Source organism: Xenopus tropicalis, chromosome 2 (genome assembly GCF_000004195.4).
Source record: "Xenopus tropicalis strain Nigerian chromosome 2, UCB_Xtro_10.0, whole genome shotgun sequence".
Taxonomy (NCBI): Eukaryota; Metazoa; Chordata; class Amphibia; order Anura; family Pipidae; genus Xenopus; species Xenopus tropicalis.
Genome location: NC_030678.2, coordinates 97,722,830 through 97,743,201, shown reverse-complemented (window position 1 = coordinate 97,743,201; position 20,372 = coordinate 97,722,830). Strand labels below are relative to the sequence as shown.

The 20,372-nt window shown below is 36.6% G+C and overlaps 1 protein-coding gene across 3 annotated transcripts in view; it reads left to right on the top strand.

Moving 5' to 3' along the window:
- tpst1 (tyrosylprotein sulfotransferase 1) overlaps positions 1-19,183 on the top strand; it is a 32,457-nt gene extending 13,274 nt beyond the window's left edge. For 2 of the 3 annotated variants that reach the window (NM_001030469.1, XM_031896019.1), the window contains 6 exon segments: positions 5,652-6,587; positions 11,901-12,099; positions 12,562-12,612; positions 14,436-14,466; positions 16,828-16,867; positions 17,925-19,183. In NM_001030469.1, the coding sequence (NP_001025640.1) occupies positions 5,749-6,587; positions 11,901-12,099; positions 12,562-12,612; positions 14,436-14,465 (1,119 nt within the window). In that variant the 5' untranslated portion in view covers positions 5,652-5,748 and the 3' untranslated portion in view covers position 14,466; positions 16,828-16,867; positions 17,925-19,183. 3 annotated transcript variants of the gene reach the window in all.
- The last annotated feature ends 1,189 nt before the right edge of the window (positions 19,184-20,372 follow it).

Sequence of the window (20,372 nt, the reverse complement as noted above, 5' to 3'; positions counted from 1 at the left end):
TATATTTAAGGTTGTGCTTTTGCCACCTTGGAAGTCTGTGCCTTGTAAGCCTGAAGTAAATTTGTGGTTACCGCAAATCAGTAAAGCAGGCAAATGGGAGGATTTTACTTTAGCTTTACTTGCTAACATTATCCCAAAGTGGCAATTTCCTTGTTGGTGTAAGCAAGGTTGGTCTTTCGTGCATTATAAGCCATGGTAGAGCTGTTAGTACTATAGGCTTGATCAATTCAGCTTCAATTTACTACCTGCTATCTGGGCTTCTTAAAGGGATATTGTCATGATTTTTATGGTATACTTTTTATTTCTAAATTACACCGTTTACATAGCAAATAAAATTTTATTTTTGAGCCAACAAATGTATTTTTTTTAGTTGTAATATTGGTGTGTAGGCGCCATCTCAGTGCATTTTGTGTGAGTACACATTAGAACTGCTTTTGTAACCTATTGCTTCTCCTACTCCCATGTAACTGGAGGAGTCGTAAGACAGACTTGGATTTCTTACTATTAAGCGATATTCTGATATCTACTGGGAGCTGTTATCTTGCTACCTTCCCATTGTTCTGCTGATCGGCTGCTGGGAGGGGGGTGATATCACTCCAACTTGCAGCTCAGCAGTTAAGTGTGACTGAAATTTATCAGAGCATAGGTCACATGGTTGTGACACCCTGCAGAATGAAGATTATTACTAGCCCCATGTGAACTGTCAAAATAAAATATATAAAAATATGTTTGTGTTTTTGAAAAACTGATTTCAATACATGTTTAAAACTTTGCAAAATTTACCTTCAAATCTTAAAGTGAGAGAGAGACAAATTTATTGCAAACAGGTTTGGTAGAGACGTAAATGGTTTAGTAAGTATTAACATCAGGTCCTTGGCAAAAAGCGTTTGCTTATGTTCTGTAGAGCCTATCTTTAAGCGTATGACAGCAATATTGGTTTCATAGCCAGAATAAAATAAAAAACAGGGGTAATATATGGTCAGTGCAGGAGCAATATGAGTTGGGAAAAAAAGTGTTATCTTTAGTGCTAGGCCAGTGCTGTCCAACTTCTGCTGTGCCGAGGGATGAAATTTCTAGCTCATACATGGTGGAGGGCCTCTAATGGAAGCCAGTTTTGACCACTCCCCCTTTAAACCACACCCCCTTTAAACCACACCCATTTTAGCACAATGGTGGTAGTGCAGCAAAAACCCAAATGCTTCGTCCTCACTGCAGGGATATCAACCACCATTCATATTTGAATTATATTATGTCATATTAAGACGTACCCTTAAATCCATATGCCTCCCCTGTGGATAGCACAGCAACCCCCAGCATATAATTACACACCTTAGGGACCATTTAATCGCTATTTCCAACTGCTAACAAACTCCCAAAACAAACCCCTGCCAGGTTCACCTCCCACAGGCAGCATAAGGTAGGCAGAGTATGGCACACACAGGCAGCACTCTGCCTGCCCTATGCTGCCTGTGTGTGCCATACTCTGCCCTATGCTGCCTGTGTGTGCCATGCTCTGCCAGCCCTATGCTGCCTGTGTGTGCCATACTCTCTGACCTTTGCTGCCTGTGTGTGCCATACTCTCTGTCCTTTGCTGCCTGTGTGTGCCATACTCTGCCTGCCCTACCCTGCCTGTGTGTGCCATACCCTCCCTGCCCTATGCTGCCTATGTGCCATACTCTGCCTACCCTATGCTGCCTACACACAGGCAGCATAGGCCAGGCAGTACATACAATGTCTGAGGTGTGAACAGGTGAAAAATGTGGGTGGGTGTTACAGCCTGAGCCTGAGGTGTGAACACTGTAGTGGGTAAACAATGCGGAGATTAAAAGGGTTGAACAGTACAGGGGATTACATTTTTAAACAATATAGGGGGATTACAGCCTGAATCTGAGGTGAGAACCATGCAGGGGGGCAGTTAAGATCAGTACTGATACCATTTAAAGCTTATACAAAGTTAAGCCATAAAAGCAGCCAGACAGGTGGGGGGCCGCCAGTTGGACAGCACTGTGCTAGGCTATTGAGAGAGGACCTCCAGGCATCTACTAGCAATAATATGGCTGTTCATGCTTTTTTGTGCATAGATGGTGAATATTTATCACTATTTTCTATTTTAAACTTGTCATTTAAAAAAAACGTCGTTATCTGGCCCTAGATTATTTCTCTACAGTTGCATTTAAGGTTGGTAGTGGATTATTTACAGCTCTGGTCTGTGCATATATTCTTTTAAACTATAGCCAAAAAGTAAGTCATCCCAGTGGTGGCCAATAAAAGGGCAACCATTTGGGAGTTCTAACCTTGGAATGCAGCAGTTAAGTTTCAGGTAGTTGTAGTCCTTGTGTAAAATGTATAAAGAAGCAGTAAAATTTTTATTGAATCATATTAAAGTTAGTGTTGTTTAAAGGTGAGGGCATTCTTAGTAGCTTAAGGGCAATCTCTGTGCAGGAAATTTTAAGCGACTTCAGAAAACAGTGTGTGTACTTTTCAACTGGTGATTTACTTTATTACTGGTGGGAGGGAATTTTAGGGAGCTTAGTCTCCTACTGTAGCTGAGATTTAACCGCGGGTGACTAATCTCCCCGTGTGCCATTGCTCTAATGTACAAAATGTCTTACTATCCTGTATATAGATAATGGTTGAAATCAGAGGACCTCTGGTTTTTGGCGACATATTTTTTCAAAGTAGCCATATTATATAGGTGACAGCTGGTGGTACTGTGTGGCAAAAAAATATTAAAGCAGAAAGAAAGGTAAAAATTATGAATTAGTTTTCTTATGGTGCTTACTGTTGCAAGACAAGATTGTTCATCACGTGAGAGTCTTTTGAAGTTTTATGGTTTATGAAGTCTGGTTTTATATTTACTTTTAACATCACATAGCCAAGGTTTCTGCCATTTAGGATTGTTTCTTTGATTCTTTCTTCAGTACAACATATGTACTTATTTTGAACAAGTCTGGCGTTTTGTTCAGATTCTGTAAACATATTTAATAAATCTTTGCAACAGTAATTCATGTCATGTATCTTTTCTAATTGTGAAACTAAGGAGTAGATTCATCAAAATTTGATTTCTATTCATTCCTATGGGATTTTAAGAAGCGTATTGAATATCTAGCGTATACGCGTATATGAATTCTAACGTTCACCCATTGATAAATACACTTCTAAAAATCCCATAGGAATGAATAGAACATGGGTGAGTTTTTATGCATTAAATTCTAAACTTGATAAATCTTCCCGTAAGTGAGCATGATTTGAAAAAAATTATCAAATTTAGCGAATTTGTGGGCAATTTACAAATTATTATAGTAGGAAAATACATTTTACATAGCTTGTACAGTTACCGCATTAGGATACAGTGTTTTTAGCACAAAAAGCACTTAGTATGTCATTGTCCTTATGTAGCGTAGATAAATACAGGGTATTTTCTGAATAGAGTAAAAAGGACAGAGCTTGCTTTATTAAAAGGTACCTTGAGTTTCTTTCTTATGAAAAAGATACTAGTGACCTTTGTAAAAGTTGAAAGAAAGGCTTTTATGCTCTGAAGGCTTGCATTACTATGTTTCCTTCATTAAATATATCTGTTTGCTTTTGTACTTTACTTTGAATTATACTTACATAGTATGTTTTTTTTTTTTAAGGAGTATAATCTGAACATATTTTTATATTTATTGTGACATGCTGACTGCCTGTACACATAATTTTGGGGAAATTAGCAATGGTAGGCAGGCATGCAGAGGATCTGGAGCATAGAGACAGGGACACCATGTCTTCAGGCAAAACACAGGTTTATTTGGGTGAATTCTTCCCCACATACAGCTTAAAGGCACACCGTTCCTCAACATACAGTTCATGGATGTGATTGGTCCCTTCTTCAGGGCTCTCACCTCCCAGGGTTGGTTCCGCACTCTGGAACAGTCAGGCTTCACATTAAGCCTTGCTGAGTCCTCTCAGCACTCAATTATCTGGTCGCGACTCCCTCTGCTCCTTCGCAGTGGCAGGTGGCACCCCCAGCTCCTCTGGGAGTTCCTAACACAGGCAGCCCTCCTGCCCTGGTGGGATGGCATGCGCGCCTCTACAATTTCCAGAAGTCGTCCAATGTTGCCTTGAGAGGCACACAGCAGTATATTATTAATTTAAGCAATTTGCACTGCTGAGTTCATGATTTGGTCTAATCCTAGCAGTTTTTGCAGAATTTGTCTTGAAAATGTAAAGCTTTGAACCATGAAAGTTAAATTTTTATTCAGAAGATATTTTTTTAGATACTAATAAAATTTAAATATACAAAGTAGAGTTTGGAAATGGTTTAGTATTTGGGCAAGTTATTATGCAAGATTTTTTGCATTCTTAGTTGTTTATACCATTATCAGTTTAAGTCAGAGAAAAGCTAAGAATGCTTGGTATTTTAAAAAACAAAAACAAATGGGTTTACATATGTATATACTACCAGCTTGGGTCATTGTTACATCACTCTTTATTGTCTGATTGTTAAGTATCTGCAATTAAAAAAAGCTGTAGCTGCCTGTTATAGGTTTTGTGAATATCAGAATCTTTCACTGCCTGGTATAATGCTAAGATATGTTTTTATATTAATTTATATTGAAGTACCTATATGACTAGTTAAAATAAGCATGTTCACTTTTATTTTTTATTATTTAAAACCATGATCTGACTCAACTATTACTTTCCGTAATTTGAATCTCTTTGACCTTCTGTTCTTCCATTGACAGAATCTATAAATACAGAGTGTGCGTCACTCCAAGATAATAGAATTGAGTTGAATTGCAGCGCTGCTAGCTTGTTTTGTGACATAAAAATGTAAACGCTTTCACAGTGAACAGATAGCTGACTCACTGTTGCTTCTCCTTGTCAATTACTGTTATGTCCACTTCCATAAAATTTTAAAATCCAACAGCAGCAGTCTGTTTACAGTGAATTGGTCAAGATTTGTTATATTCATTCACAAGTCCTATCAGGCTTAGTGAACATTGGTAAGAACATTATGTATGTGTTCCAGTATTTTTCATTCACAGGATATATTACAGAAATGTCTTAAATACTTATTTTCTTTGTTGCTCTCACCAAGTACAATAATACTATTCTTCTTCTAGTTTCTCTTTTTCCTTATTAATAATCCTTGACCTTAAGGGGTATATTTACCATGCTGTGTAAAAAGTGGAGTAAAACATTACCGGTGATGTTACTCATAGCAGCCAATCTGATGCTTTGATTTGGTTTTCTGACTGTTGAAATCTAATTGCTGATTGGTTGCTCTGGGCAGCATCACCAGTAATGCTTCACTCCACTTTTTACACAGCATGATAAATATACTCCTAAATGTCTTATTCTTATTTGTTGTTTGTCAGATATAGGTAGTATTGGTGGTAGAATCTGGTATAAAGAAAACTTTTATATGGTGTATTGTTTAAATAAACAGTTCTGTGTTTCAAATGTATGTTATCAGATTTCAAGCACCGTGTTCTGCTTTACAGAAAGATCCTTTACTCAGAAAGATCCAAAGTCAAAGCATTTTTGTTACTAGGTCGTATACCAAAAATTTTGGAGTGCATTCTGTGTTTGGTTCTTTTATTTGAACCTAATAATAATCCTTTGTTTATTTTGATTTGTTAAATAACTAAAATTCAATTCTTTTGCAGGTGCCAGAGACGTCCTTGGGGTAGAGATTTTTCAGCATGGCATTTTAAGGAAAACTTTATCATTGCCATCAGCTTCATTAAGAAGTACTTTTTCAAGATGATTGGAAAACTAAAGCAAAACCTGCTCCTGGCCTGTCTTGTTATAAGTTCAGTGACTGTATTCTATTTAGGGCAGCATGCAATGGAGTGTCATCATCGCATAGAGGAACGCAGTCAGCCTGTTAAAACTGAGATTGCAAAGACAACATTAAGAACTGATATCAAAGGAAATTCTAGCATTACATATGATAAGGACATGCCATTGATATTTATTGGAGGAGTGCCTAGGAGTGGAACAACACTAATGCGTGCCATGCTGGATGCCCACCCAGAGGTGCGTTGTGGAGAAGAAACAAGGGTTATCCCTCGCATTTTGGCAGTCAAACAAATGTGGGCACGATCAAGCAAGGAAAAAATAAGGTTAGATGAAGCAGGTGTTACGGACGAAGTGCTAGATTCAGCCATGCAGGCATTTTTATTGGAAATCATAGTGAAACATGGAGAACCAGCCCCTTATCTTTGTAATAAAGATCCATTTGCTTTAAAGTCATTAACTTATTTAGCCAAAATATTCCCCAATGCCAAATTTCTTCTGATGGTAAGGGATGGACGTGCCTCTGTACATTCCATGATTTCAAGGAAAGTCACCATAGCTGGATTTGATCTGAATAGTTACCGAGATTGCTTGACAAAGTGGAATCGTGCTATTGAAACCATGTATAATCAATGCATGGAAGTGGGTTATGACAAGTGCATGTTAGTACATTATGAACAACTGGTTTTGCATCCAGAACGCTGGATGAGAACTCTTCTAAAGTTTCTTCATATACCATGGAGTGATGCTGTGTTGCATCATGAAGACATGATTGGCAAAGTAGGCGGTGTATCATTATCTAAGTAAGTATTTACTCAGGCTTCTATACAATAAAAGCATGCATTTAGATATTGTGGTGGGTTTGTAATTTGTATAATATAGCAGCATGGCTTACAGTCTGATGCTCGTGGATGAAAAAGTATGTTATTTTATATATGTTCTCAACCAGAACAATTTGACTGCTGTTTTGTTTAATTTGCCCCTCTAGACCCGAGTAATGGCCATTGCTAAACTGACTGTTGTGTGTGTGGAGCGAGCTGATGTTATGATCATTGTGATTTGTACTGCACCAGGCACTAGGGCTGCTCCAGCTATGAGGCTGCCTCAGGCAGCAGTGTATGTCAGGCTAAAAGGGGCATTAAAAGCCTGCCAGTTTCTGTTTAATGCCAAAAAAAACCCACAATTGCACTTTCTGCTGTAATGATGTGGCACCCCCTAGACCTGCTTCCATTTGAAAGAGGTAATCACAATGCAGGTAAAGGGACAGCATCTTCCAGAAATGCTCCTGGTTGGCACTATCTATAAAAAATATAATAGCCCAAGTTGGACACCATAGCAACAAATAACCTTTATCTAACTTTAGTAAGGTAAGCAGACTGAGTAATTAGTGATTTGAAAAGCTGTAATGTAAAGGTGACTTACAAAAGATTCCCCACCCGTTCTTGACTCAAAGCCATCCGCTTCCAATCCACTCGACCTGGCATGTCATCCTTGCTTATATACCAACACCTCCCCATCCCTTGGTAATGTCACTTGTGCCACAGGGAGGGGCAGGCATGAGTATATAAATGAGTGCCAGCCATAACAAGGCAGATTTAAAGGGAGCTGCCGTGGTGAGAACGGTTGGGTTATGGAAAGAATTTGGCCTGCCACCTGCCCACAATCTGATGGAAAAGCACTGCACAATCTACCTTCTTTAAGCTGGCCCGTGCAACACCAGTAACTTCCACACACCTTACATTCTACATTTATATACACTTTTATGACAGTATTGTATAAGTTTTAACAGACCGTAACACATTTTGAACTTGAAACTCGGAAAGGGAGAAAAAGTCCAAAAAGTTTTGCTTTAGCATAAGGCATACTAGGGGAAAATAGTCTATGTAGTGAGGAATGCCCAAAAAGATTTATGTTTTAAATATTAGTTATCATGGGTTGTTCACCTTCACAAAAAACTTCCATTCAGTTAACAATGTAAATTGATTCATATTTCAAATATATATGCATTTCCAGTTTTCTTTAGATTGTAAGATAATCACCTCCAAAGATAATGATTCACTTTGTCTGTGTTTTTACAGACCCCTTCAGTATTTCATTCCAGCAGTGCACAGCTAGTTAACTTAATGTAGTGTGTGAGCATTCTAAGCATCACAGCATTCTGTGTGTGTGGGTTACTTCTGCCTTAATTTGCATTTTGTGTTCCCATTGGCTGTTCTGTGTTAAGCCTCCCTACAATTGCAGTGCTAATAATTATTGATGGTCAGAGGGGCTTAGGGACAACGGTCACATTTCCAGACTAAACTTAATTGTGCCGCAGTTTCTGCCTGCCTATCCTGCCTGTAATAGAAAACCTTTAACCTTTAAATGCAGAGCTGAGCCGTATGGTGTTGCACATAGAGAATCCGAGCTGCAGTCAAAAGTTTTCTATTACAGGCAGGCTAGGCAGGCATAAATGTGGCACAATCATCTTATAAAACCTTTCCGATCCAGGCAATGATTTGGATAAATAAATAATCATTGGTGGTCCGAGAGGCTGCAGGATATATGTAGGACTGTCAAGCCTGCCTGCAATAAATAAAAATGTTTGACCCACTGTTTGAATCGCATAGTTACTCTAACTGCATTGTTTCGATATTTGCCCACATAACCTGCCCATAACAAAAGCTTTTGACTGCAGCTTGGATTGCAACTCTAAGTAAGTCCAAATGTAAAGTGGAGGGGTGTGGCCAAGAATTTTAGACTAATCAGATGAAAGTAAATGCAAAGTGATGTCATCATATGACCACGTGACCTTATCAATCGAACCAAGATTTTCTCCTGCCTTTCTGTTCGGTTTAGGGATCTAGACACAAAAAGATCTGATTTTCAGTAAAGTATAAGGTTTTAGAGGTTCTGATTGTTGCAATTTTTAATGAGATTACAGACAAACAGGTATAAATAAAGTACAGCGCCGTATAGTGAAATATGGTCCACAAAGGTGAACAACCCCTTTAATATTAAAGACATATTAATGACATATTTATTATATGATAGATCTGATATTTATGATTAAGTTGTAGGCTGTTTTTTTAAGCTTGTATTATTTGATAATGTATGTAAGGTTTGAATTGTATTTAATCATCAGAAGATAAGAAGATATTGGAGCATGATGACACCTAGTTGTAGGACTGGAATGCTGTCGTTCCCATAGAGATGGGGACACTGGGAAAATGTTTATTCAGAGGAAAGTGCAGTTACACTGACCGGACCAATAAACAATAATGGTGTCATAAAGGCACAACTTTTGGCTAGCATGACGCTAAGATTTTTCATCTATTTTTTTTAACTAAAAATCCACCTTTTATGTGCAGTGACAGGCAGATGCCATTCCTGTCATTGTCTTCATGCGCAGTGAAATTGAGTGGTTTTGGCTTTCTCTCTGCTGTAAAAGGAAACATCAAATGTGACATTAGTATTACAATGTGTGTTAGTAGTATATTTGTTTTCCTGATGAAGCATATGAAGACTATATAGTTTTTCCTAAATGAAATCCCAGGTAGACTGAAAGTGACCACAGTATCTAAAGACTAATACTGTATTTCATTTTATCTTCTTAATGAGACAGAACTAAACCTGCATCAATAATTTAAATCCATCTAAACAAAACCTTTCTGAGTTTCTGAATACATTATTTAACAACAAAACATATCCAAACATTAATCAGACTACAACATTTTCTTTACATATGAAAGTTTTTTTTTTTTGTACAGCCAAACATGGCTATGTGGTTCTGTTTGTGTGGTGACCATAACAAATATGGTCCTAGATGTGCACCAAAGCTGTGCCAGCCCTATTTGAAATCTGAAAAGCAAGAGCAAAGAGGGTTGATGAGGCTGTTTCAAAAAAAAAATGTCATCCTCCACTCAGATTTGTTTCTTTGATGTTTACAGCAACAAAAGAAAAACTGCCAAAGATCTGTCATACCTTTGCTAGCTCTTGAACAGATGACTAACAAGCAGAGACATTGAACCCTTTTTACAGCCTGCAGAAAAAATCATAGAGGACATGGCCTAGCAACGCCATGTTAAGTTTAAGGCAACATTGGAGGATTTCAAAAACAACAGCTTTATCAAGCAACATTTGAATTACGCCAACCCCTATAGTGCTTGAAAAACTGTCTATAGTAGTATTTAATCTCAATTGCTACATGTTGCCACATAATCCATGTGCCATAGATCAAAGATCTGACTGTAGGGGGCAGATTTATCAAAACACGAGTTCGAATCCCGAATGGGAAAAATTCGGATTGGAAACGAAAAGATCGCAAATATCATGAAAATGCTTACGAAAGAATCGTATCACGATATATAGTATTGGTGATCCGAAAGTCACAAAATTTTTGTACCGAACGATTGTAAACAGCGGCAAAACCGATCCTTTCTTTGCGCTAAAAATACGAAAAAGTCGCACAAGCGTTGAAAAAGTCGCGGAAAATACAATTGAACCGATCGAATGAACGCTCGGAGCGTTCGTGGATAGGTAAATGTGCCCCTAAATGTAGACACTGTAGAGATGTTATAAGCCACACCACTTACTGTGTTAAATACCTAAAAAAATATATGGAATGTCTTAATAAAAGAAGATCTAAAAATACTAATGTATCGCAATATGAATTTTTGTTTATCATTTTATAAGCAAAATAATAAATTGTTTATATGTAACTTTTAAAAAAAGCAAGAACAATTCATAGGTTTCAGTGTAATACATGTCAATTTTAATATATCACTTTATTTCATTTTTAAATATTAGAAATCACAGTGAAGTTCAATAAGTACTCTCCTCAGCTTATGCTGCTTTTATGTGGCCATAAATCTGCTTGGTAATTTGATATAAATTATTGTGTGCATGTATGCGATCGATAAGCATATATAAACTGTGGCATATCCACAAGAACTGCCATTATTTTATTGTTTATAAAAAACGAACTTAAGAAAATTTAAATCACAACCCTTGAGAAGTTAATGGATGAATTTAAAATTTTTCAGAATATCTATTTCATAGGTAATCATATTATGTTGTTTCAAATTGCTGTGAAGACACATAAGCTAAATGGCACATGTATGCTCCTAAAAAACAGCATGAAACTTCTAAACCATATACACTTTGACCAGCTAAAAAGCTCTGAAAACCTTTTCCTGCAGCTCGCATTAACTTGAATGAGAAAGGCATGAAAATTTTGGTACAGTGATTTTCAGATGTAAGCATTTTGGGGCTCAGAACAGCACCATGATGTGAAGCCCACGTTTGCCATAGTCCTTGTAATGTAAAATTACTGAACTAGTATGTATGGTAAGCATTTTTCTTTGTATTGTTGCAAAAACAATAAAAATATTGAAAAATGTTTTTTACTTGTTTGTAACAATGATTTTTTGGAACAAGGGGTAGGCAGAAGAGAAACATTAGGTAGGGTCTTCAAGGAGGATTGTCAAGGAGGGTTTGTTCTGTGGCACACAATGTGCAGGCCCAGGAGCAGTGGGGCAGGTGGTTGGTGACGGGGCTGTGGAGAGTGGGCTTGAGGCCAAGTAATGCCTAATAGTACTTAACTCTTTTCATAATACTCTTGACTGCTGCTTACAGCTGGTGTCAGTCACCTGCAAAGGGCTAGTAGCTGCATTACACACAGCTTTCAGTAAGAAGTGACGTGCATAGATACTCTACTCACTGTGTGTGAATTGAATGTCATATGCAGTGTCCATAACTATAAAATGGAAGCAATTACAATAATATTCTATACAGTAGGGGTGATTGTAATTATTCTTTTGCAGTAGCTTCCACTAAAAAGTGACCTGTATTGGAACTATACTCACCAGTGTGAGCAAAGTGATCCGAAGCCTTGTAGGCAGTTGCTATAGCAGAGATGACACAATCCCATTAAGTAGCTGCCTTCTTCAAATCAAGAGCAACTCGGGTTTATAGATTATTTCTTCAGTGTTCTCTATGTTAGAGGTCATCCCATGTGCAGTAAACTAAAAGTCAAAAGTTTGTTTTACTGGTCATCTTTTGAAACTCTCCATCACCATCTTTTAAAAGTTTGGTCTTGTGCATTGCTTTTATTAATTGCCCATTTTTCTTTTTAGAGTTGAAAGATCCACTGACCAAGTTATCAAGCCTGTAAATGTTGAAGCTTTGTCAAAATGGGTTGGAAAAATACCGGCAGATGTATTAAGAGATATGCCTGTCATTGCACCAATGTTAGCTAAACTGGGTTATGACCCATATGCAAACCCACCCAACTATGGAAAGCCAGATCAGAAGGTTCTTGACAATACAAGAAGGGTACGTTTATATTACCGATTACATTTTATTCAATATTCGCAAAGAGCACCCCATTTCAGGTTGTAGCTTAACAGGCTGGACCTTCCTGCTTCATGATTATGTATAGTTATGTTAAAGCTGTCAAATTGTTATTAAAATAATTATTGCTTAATTTTGATCACCATACTTTAAAGTGATACTGACACTAAAAAACACTAAAAGTTCCCTATAGGTCATGTTGATCGTTTTTCACTGAAAGGTCTGCTTTTGTAAGAAATTATTTATAATTTTAATTATAAATAGCAATTTATAATTGCTATTTTGATATTACTTCATATGGTAGAACCTTGGCCCTTTGTTTTTATATAAATAAATATGCAACCTTCCTTTTCTCCTTTGTTCTCCTACTCTCTCCACCCCTGTCTGTTACCTCACTGTTGTCTTACAATCAAAACAAATATTGTCACAATCCTGTTTTTTAAGGTTTATAAAGGTGAATTTCAGCTACCAGATTTCCTGAAAGAGGTACCTCAGGTAGTGTATAATTTATCTGAACTTATCACTGATGCTTAGCCATTGATAGCCATTGAACATATTTTAAAAATATCAAAAACATTGTAATATTTACCTGGTCTAAAACCATTCTCAGTTTTACAAGGCTAACTTTCATCAAATGAATACTTAGCTAGTTTAAGTTGTTTCAGTTTCCCACCCAAAGCTTGGGTGTAGATTTAGGAACAAAGAGGGGCAGGAGATATTCTAAAAGGTACACAGATTTTATGACTAGATCTTTAGGGATTGATACTACACTGAAAACACATGATTTAGTTGCAGATGACAATTACACAGACTTTATGACTTGCATTGCAAGTTCTTTTTTAGTGTGACAGGTGCTGAGGTACTTTATAAATAGAGGTTGGCAACATTTTCTTTTATGTGTTTCTTTTTTTAAGCTAAAACCAATGTTTACAACAGAATTTTACACTCTGCGCCTCATAAAATTATTAAAAATCTTTATAGCTGAGCCTCATTTTATAGAGCATGCCATGGTGTTAGAATTGTGATATAAACTGCATGTTATGATGTGTTTTACACAGTTTTTAAATATGCTCAGAGTGCTACACTTTTTTATTGAGGTTGGTTTACACCTAAGTGATGCTGCTTAGACTATGTGGTCTTGGTATACAGTAAAGAAAAGTATACTTTTTGTTGTCAGTAGCGCTGGCACACAAGGAGAAATCTCCTAAAAATGCCATCCTCTTCAGAAAGCTTCAGAGTGCCGCAAGTAAAACACATTATTCATAGCAATCCAGCTTAATCCTAGAAGAATTTGTCCCTTTGCATATTCCATCATCTCGTCTAAAGGGGTCCCTTTTCTTTTCAGTTCACAGTCACAGCAAGTAGGCTGGCACCATTTTGTGAACTCTGTTATCAAAAAGCTTTGTATCACCCCAGAATCTTATGCATTTGCCATCTGGGTCTTCAGGAATTGCTGAATGGAAAGTTAAAGTAATTGTTATTAAAAATCTGAGCTGTGATTTTTAAATACATTTATATCAGGTATGGATAATTTAATTAATACATTTTTTTTTAAAGGACTTTTATTATACAGCCTTGGTGACAGGTCCCCTAATGTGATTTACTAGAAGGGATCTGAAGCTTTCTGGAAGGGAAGGCATATATGGGACATGTGTTGGCTGTGGATATGCACATTTACTGCAGACGACAAATCTCCTCACCTGCCACGCCACCATCTTCTGCCCTTTTGGCTGCACAAATTCAGATTTATACTGTTCCTGTGTAGGATTTCACACAATTACACCGCACGTGCAGTTCAAAATATAGAAGCACTGGCCTGGAACGGTTTTCTGAATTACAATGTTCACCCCACTGCAAGGGCAAGGGCAAGATTATATTAAAATGATCAAGCCATACAAATAAGTTGGTGGAGCTCTTGAGAATACTGTGGAACATAAAACTACCTAAGAGGGCCACCAGCTGAAGAGCCCTGTTTTATAGTATTTATAATGCTGGCAAAAAACAAGAAATTATGTTGGATTTGCATAATTATGTTCTGATTTTCAGAGAATAACAAAATGTTCCTACAGTGCCTTCACACTGCTTTACATAATGTATATCCATAGTTTAATTAAATCTTGTTGCTCAAAGCAAAAAATAAGTCTTAATTAAGAAATGAAAATTGTGCATATATATATATATAGGCCATGCTCAATTATAGGTAAAAAGGTGTATTTTTGCTTTACCATGCCCTTTTAAGAGAAAGATACTGTTTTGTATATATTTATATGTGTTGATATATAAATATATATATATAAAATCCATTTCTTCCATTTTAGCCAAAGAAGACAAAGGAAGGAAATCCCTGAGGCAAGAATATATATGTGCATGGATAATTATTTTTTTTAAAATTGAGAATCCTTTGTTAAGGAAAAGTATACTCAGAATGTCAAACTTGAGATGGGCATATCAAAGATTTAACTATGCTTGAACCGTAGTGGAATTTACCTAGAATATATTATAAATCCTATGGATGCCAGGGATCGTTAAGGTCCTGTGGCACAAAGTGTGACTGGTGTTCACAAGACAGTACTGGTTTTTGTCATTGAAAAAAATGAAATGATATGATTATTTTATTAGACTGAAGACTTCTGAAGCACCTAGTATAAATAAATGTTAGTCCATAGTTCCATGGCATTTGACATACAGAGGGGAACAATTAGAGGTTTAGTCAGAACAAACTTAATGATGCATTGGTAACCCACTTACCTGCTTTAAAATTGTAGTAACCATAATTTATACAGACACATACCTGCACATACACATTTAATGTGCAATGTTTATTATTCTTCTAAGTAATTATATGACCAGTTATACTAAAAAGCTTCTAAAACAAACATTTTCTGCTCTACCTGCCCAACAGCACCTAGCTCTTTCCTGTGGTTTGCTTCCACCTACCATTCACACTACATATAATTTACTGTAGCGCACAAAGAAGAGCACTAGCTACTCAGCACTGATGAAAATATGTTGTATCAATGTAGTTTTATAGCCATAGTGGATTTTATTTGGCAGGTCAGACAAAAGCAGAATATTTTAACCTAATTGCAATGTATCATTCAGGGCTTTATAAACCTCAATATTGGTGTGGTCAGCATTATAAATATGAAAATTCATAAGCTCCAGTGTTATTTAAAAAAAAAAAAAAAAAAAAAAAATAAACCAGAAGAGGGCATTTTATTCCGTTCCAATAATTTTGCTTGTAAGATATTATTAGGCTGAACACTATGGGGCAGATTTATCAAATTGTGAGTTTAAAGCTTAGTACATAAAAACTCACCCACATGCTATTCATTCCTATGGGATTTTTAGAAGCATATTTATCAAATGTTAAGTTCTAACTTTTATCCATTGATAAATACACTTCTAAAAATCCCATAGAAATGAACAGAACGTGGGTGAGTTTTATCACATTATGATAAATCTGCCCCTATGAGTATACTTTCCCTTTGATATATATGTGGAATGTATTCTGTTACAAAAAAACCTAACCATTCACTCTGCCATTGGCTTTCTGCATGCTTCTACATAACTGCATAACATATCTTTAATCAGAGAAGAGTTATATAATATAATGCACTAAGTTTGCAGAGGACCAGTAACCTATAGCAGTCAATCAGCAGGTAGAATTTACTGGTCACCTGTTTAAAAGCAAACATCTTATTGGTTTCTATGGGTTACTGCTCCTGGGCTAACTTGGTGCTTTTTATTACATATGGGGGTAAATTGCTATTTGCATATGCTTTGTTCAGGAAATATGAAATGTGTATCTGCTAAAAATGATGTAGGTTGAGCATTATTTCCATAGCTGTATTTAAAGCACATATTGAAGGAAACTGCTGGGACGTGGTGCTATTTCACTTCAACAATTCAGAAGTCAATTTTCTTGGAATAAAGCTTGCATATTTTATTACTAGAAGGAACTAATTTCATTGGATGAAATGTGTTTTTTTTTCTCCTTGGCAATTCTTGCAATAAATTCCAGAATCTAAAATAGCATTTTAGCCAACTTACAATTATATAAGATATTTTAGAATGGGATGTTAATTATTCCCTTTATCCATAAGGGTTTCACAAGCTCTAGCATGTCAGACCTTTGGTGGGCACTGTCATCAGGCAGAAACCAGGGGCTGACAGAACACCCCTGCCTGTATACCTGTCACCAATACAAGTGATTCAGGCACAGTGCTTCCCATACATTTATATGGGAAGTGGTGACAGGTGGTGAGAGTTTTTTTTGTTTTTTTTTGACTGCCACCATATTCCACCCTGTGGGACATCACCCTAAAAGGGTTGGGGACTGACTTTCAGGTTGGACCGGAAACACTTTGGCTTACAGCTAATTTATTTTAGAACTTCTAATACAACTTCTATTTTAAATGCAATGATGTCCACCACTAAGACTGGCTAGAATTTAAGTAAGTGAAAGGTATTCGTACAGAACAATCTTATATTTTCCTGTGGAAACATAAGACAAGTTTGCATGCTTTTAATTACCACAACTGCTTGTAAGTTTTGCTGTTGGCTCACTTATGGAACACCAGCGTTAACTGCACTGCAACTTTCAGCCTTTAATAACAACCAAAGCTACGGACATATTCACTTTGTTATAGCCATTTCTAAACTATATACCGCTTGCATTGTAATTAAAATACGTCTCCTCTTTTGCAGACTGCAGCTGTGGAGTAGCATTGCCGACTCTTCCACTAAGGTAACAAAGTTCATGTTGCGGGACAGTGTTTAATGTCAGTTTAAAGAGAGAAGAAAAAAAAGTGTTTTCAAGGAATGTTCTAATATATGATAATTTAAAAATGTCAGTAAATCTTGTTTGTAAATGTAAGTGCTTTGCACTGCTTGTCCTGACTATCTGCACCATTAAAACAATGTCACAGTGTTCAATGTCACAGCCTAAGCTTCTTTTCCAACAATTTGTGAAGAAGAAGAATTGGAGAATCATGCAATGCATTATGGGAATGGTCTTGGCTGGGAGAGACAGATGCACTTATAAATAAATAATTTTTTAATGAATGTGTATAGGGAAGTTCCTGAGAATTATAGTTTCTTTCATTTCTAAGCTTTTTGTTTTTGTTTGGGTAGAGTGCTACTTATTAGGCTGGACAGAATTATTTACTGTCAGGTGATTTCTGAGGGTGCTCACAGCTCATCACAAAATGCTGGCTTGAGGTAATCAAGCTAAAAGATTTAAAAGGGCAATATTTAGTGATATATATTTCATTTTGGTAAGATTCATTAATAGGCCACTTAAAGGAGACATTTTATATTAAGTTCATATTCAGTTATAATATTCATCCTCCCTCAAAATGTGAAATGATGCAGAAAGAAAGATGTTTTGAAAGCATGTTACCACCTAAAACTGTCATTATATGAGAGCTGCATAGACAACCTCACAAATCAGAATCCAGAGCGAAATGAAAGATGGGAGTGTCGCTTCAGTCTCCCACAGGAAGTGGTCACAGCACTGTTTTTTTTGTTGGTTAACTATTCTTTCTGGGAGTATAGATTTCCTTTTCCTTTAAGGCTATGGGTTTTGGACACCACTACTTAGTCATGCTACCTCGTATGCCATAAGCTTATCCATGTTCAGAACCAGGATCTCAACTCTTGTTTAATCTCATAGGTATGAATAGATTCAGCATACTAGTGATGCAACAGCCCCTCCTTGATAAAATATGCCTATTTTTAGAGAGAAATATAAATCATATCGGTGTGATTCAATTTCAACATTTTGTTTTATATTTTTTTTACAGTACAGACCATTTGGCCCTTGTGACAGACACATGGTGCAATTTCTTTGCTGCAAGTGGTGAATGGTGCACAGTCGGACATCTCTATCCTGCATCATGCTATGTCTCCCCAATTAATATGGAGTCACCTGTATGAGTAAAGGCACTTCTCAGTGGCTGGAACCACCCATCCCCTTGCAGTGGTGTAGTACTGTATTTACCAGCTGTGTTTTGTCTCTTTGTACATTTTAATAATAACTATCTGTAAAAATGTTGTGCAGTCTTTGTTTATCTCTTCTCTCCCAGAGGCCTATCAGGTATAGGTTTGCAGTACTTAAGAAATCTCTGTTTCAGAACTGCAAATAATTGGATTCAAATACACTTTTAAGATGTGTGGAGATATATATATATATATATATATCTAGCTCTTGTGAGGCTGTGAACAGATGTATATATCAGACACACACACAGTAAATAACAGTTTTCACCAGCAGTGACTATGTAGCTAAATACTGACCTGCAGTACTTATTAATCTACTCAGCATTATTCACCTAAAACCAGTATACTATTCACTCAGTCACCAACCATAGCAGTGTAAGGCTGAGCTATGAAACAATCAACTTCTATTAGAAAATAAAAATTGTGTGCTGAGTTACTTATGGCAGTTATACAGAAGCACAGTATGAGACTGTGTTAAAAATGTATGTAACCAGAATTCTAGTAGAATACATTTTCCAGTATAATGCATTTATGGGTTTTCCTGAGGAACTGATTGCATATAAATAAGGATAAAATTCTATTTTTATTTATTAATATTACACAGATAACAGCAGAGACTATAACAATTCTCAAATAACTGAAACATAATTATTTTTTAGAAGCATCAAACTGGGGATTATTTTGATTAAGAATAATTGCCCATCAGTGGCTTCCAGTTATTTTGCATATAGTGAGAATTTATAGAGGCTCTGCTTATACATCAGGCGCTGCTGTGCAGTGCTGTACAGTGCCACGCATCTTCAATTTAACAATCCTTGAAATTGTGCTTGGAAGAATTATTAGGGGTTTTATAAGAACAAGGAGGTAACATAACTGAAATAGTCCTAAGAGGTAGTAGAAGATCACTAAAGAATTGATTGTGGAAAAAAAAGATTTCTTTTTAATTATTTAATAACATTTTCCAAAGAAACTGCGGGGGTCATAATTTTAAGAAAATCATGTACATTTACAATTTTAATGACTTTTTGTATTTTATTTTTCAAAATAAAAACTTTAAATGTTATTTGCTTTCTTGTAGTTCATGTATACTTATTTGGGTCTTCATGTTAATAATGGTGACAGTGCAGGAAATTGCTAAACAAATATAATGGGGACACTAGGGGTGTTTCATTCCCACCCTGAGGAGGCCTAGGGGATGCCGTCGAAAGGGGGTGGGATATTGCACTCTCTGCACTAGAAGAGCCAAAATTTCAGCTCTTCAAGTTACTAGGAACAGCTTTTTGCTGCCCCTGGCAGAGCCAGTTTCTCAACTTGCCTCATGGCAACAGCGCCCCTGAGGGACCATAACCAAGGTTAATTCTTAGACTTCTGGCTTTGTTTCTTCTCTGGAGAAAGCCTGTCAGCTGTTTTACTTAAATATGTGTGCACTGACATGCACAGGATCAGTCACTGCACACACACACAGAGGATTTCAGTGCAAAATGCATACTTAAGTGTTTCCATGCCAAAATCCACTATGCATGTGTGCTGATGGTTTATTAAAACAGTCAAGATTTTCAGCCTCATTAAAAGCAAATGCAAAAATTTGATTTTCGTTTGTGTGTCTCTTTTTTTCCCTTGACAAATTGTAATTGGGACTATTTTGTCTGAATGTTTTTAAAATATACTATTAGACCTAATATGGAATAGGACTTAACCCCTGCCTTGATCAATGATCTTCAAAATAAATAATGGATAAATCTGCCCCTTAAAAATACAACTTTTAGTAATACATAGGTTTCCCTGTGCATTATAACAGAAAATTTTTGATCAGCACCTTTGAGACAATAAACTTGATTTTTGGTGCAAGTGGCATAATGGCTACATCCTTCTGTTTGTCCAGTATTCTTTGAATAGACAGCACCACCTAGGCAATATCTTCTTAAAAGCCTTTATTGAACTAAGGGTTCTGACCTGGGCACTAGCAATGTTTCAGACCAACACTGGTCTTTATTCAAGTGGATTTTTCCTGTGGATTATCAGCAGATCAGGTAGGTTTAAACCAAAAATACGCCACATATGAGTTTCTGCAGGTGGGCTCCAAACATCGAGCAAACTAACCATTTTTGTAGTGTCTGTTGGCCAGGTTTGGGTAATAAAATCTGGCTTGACCATGGCTTGCAATGTGAAATTTCTGTTCTCTATTACAGATAAAAGGCAAATCAGTTAAAAATAAATATTTGTTTGTTTAAATACTGTAGAAGGCCATTTGT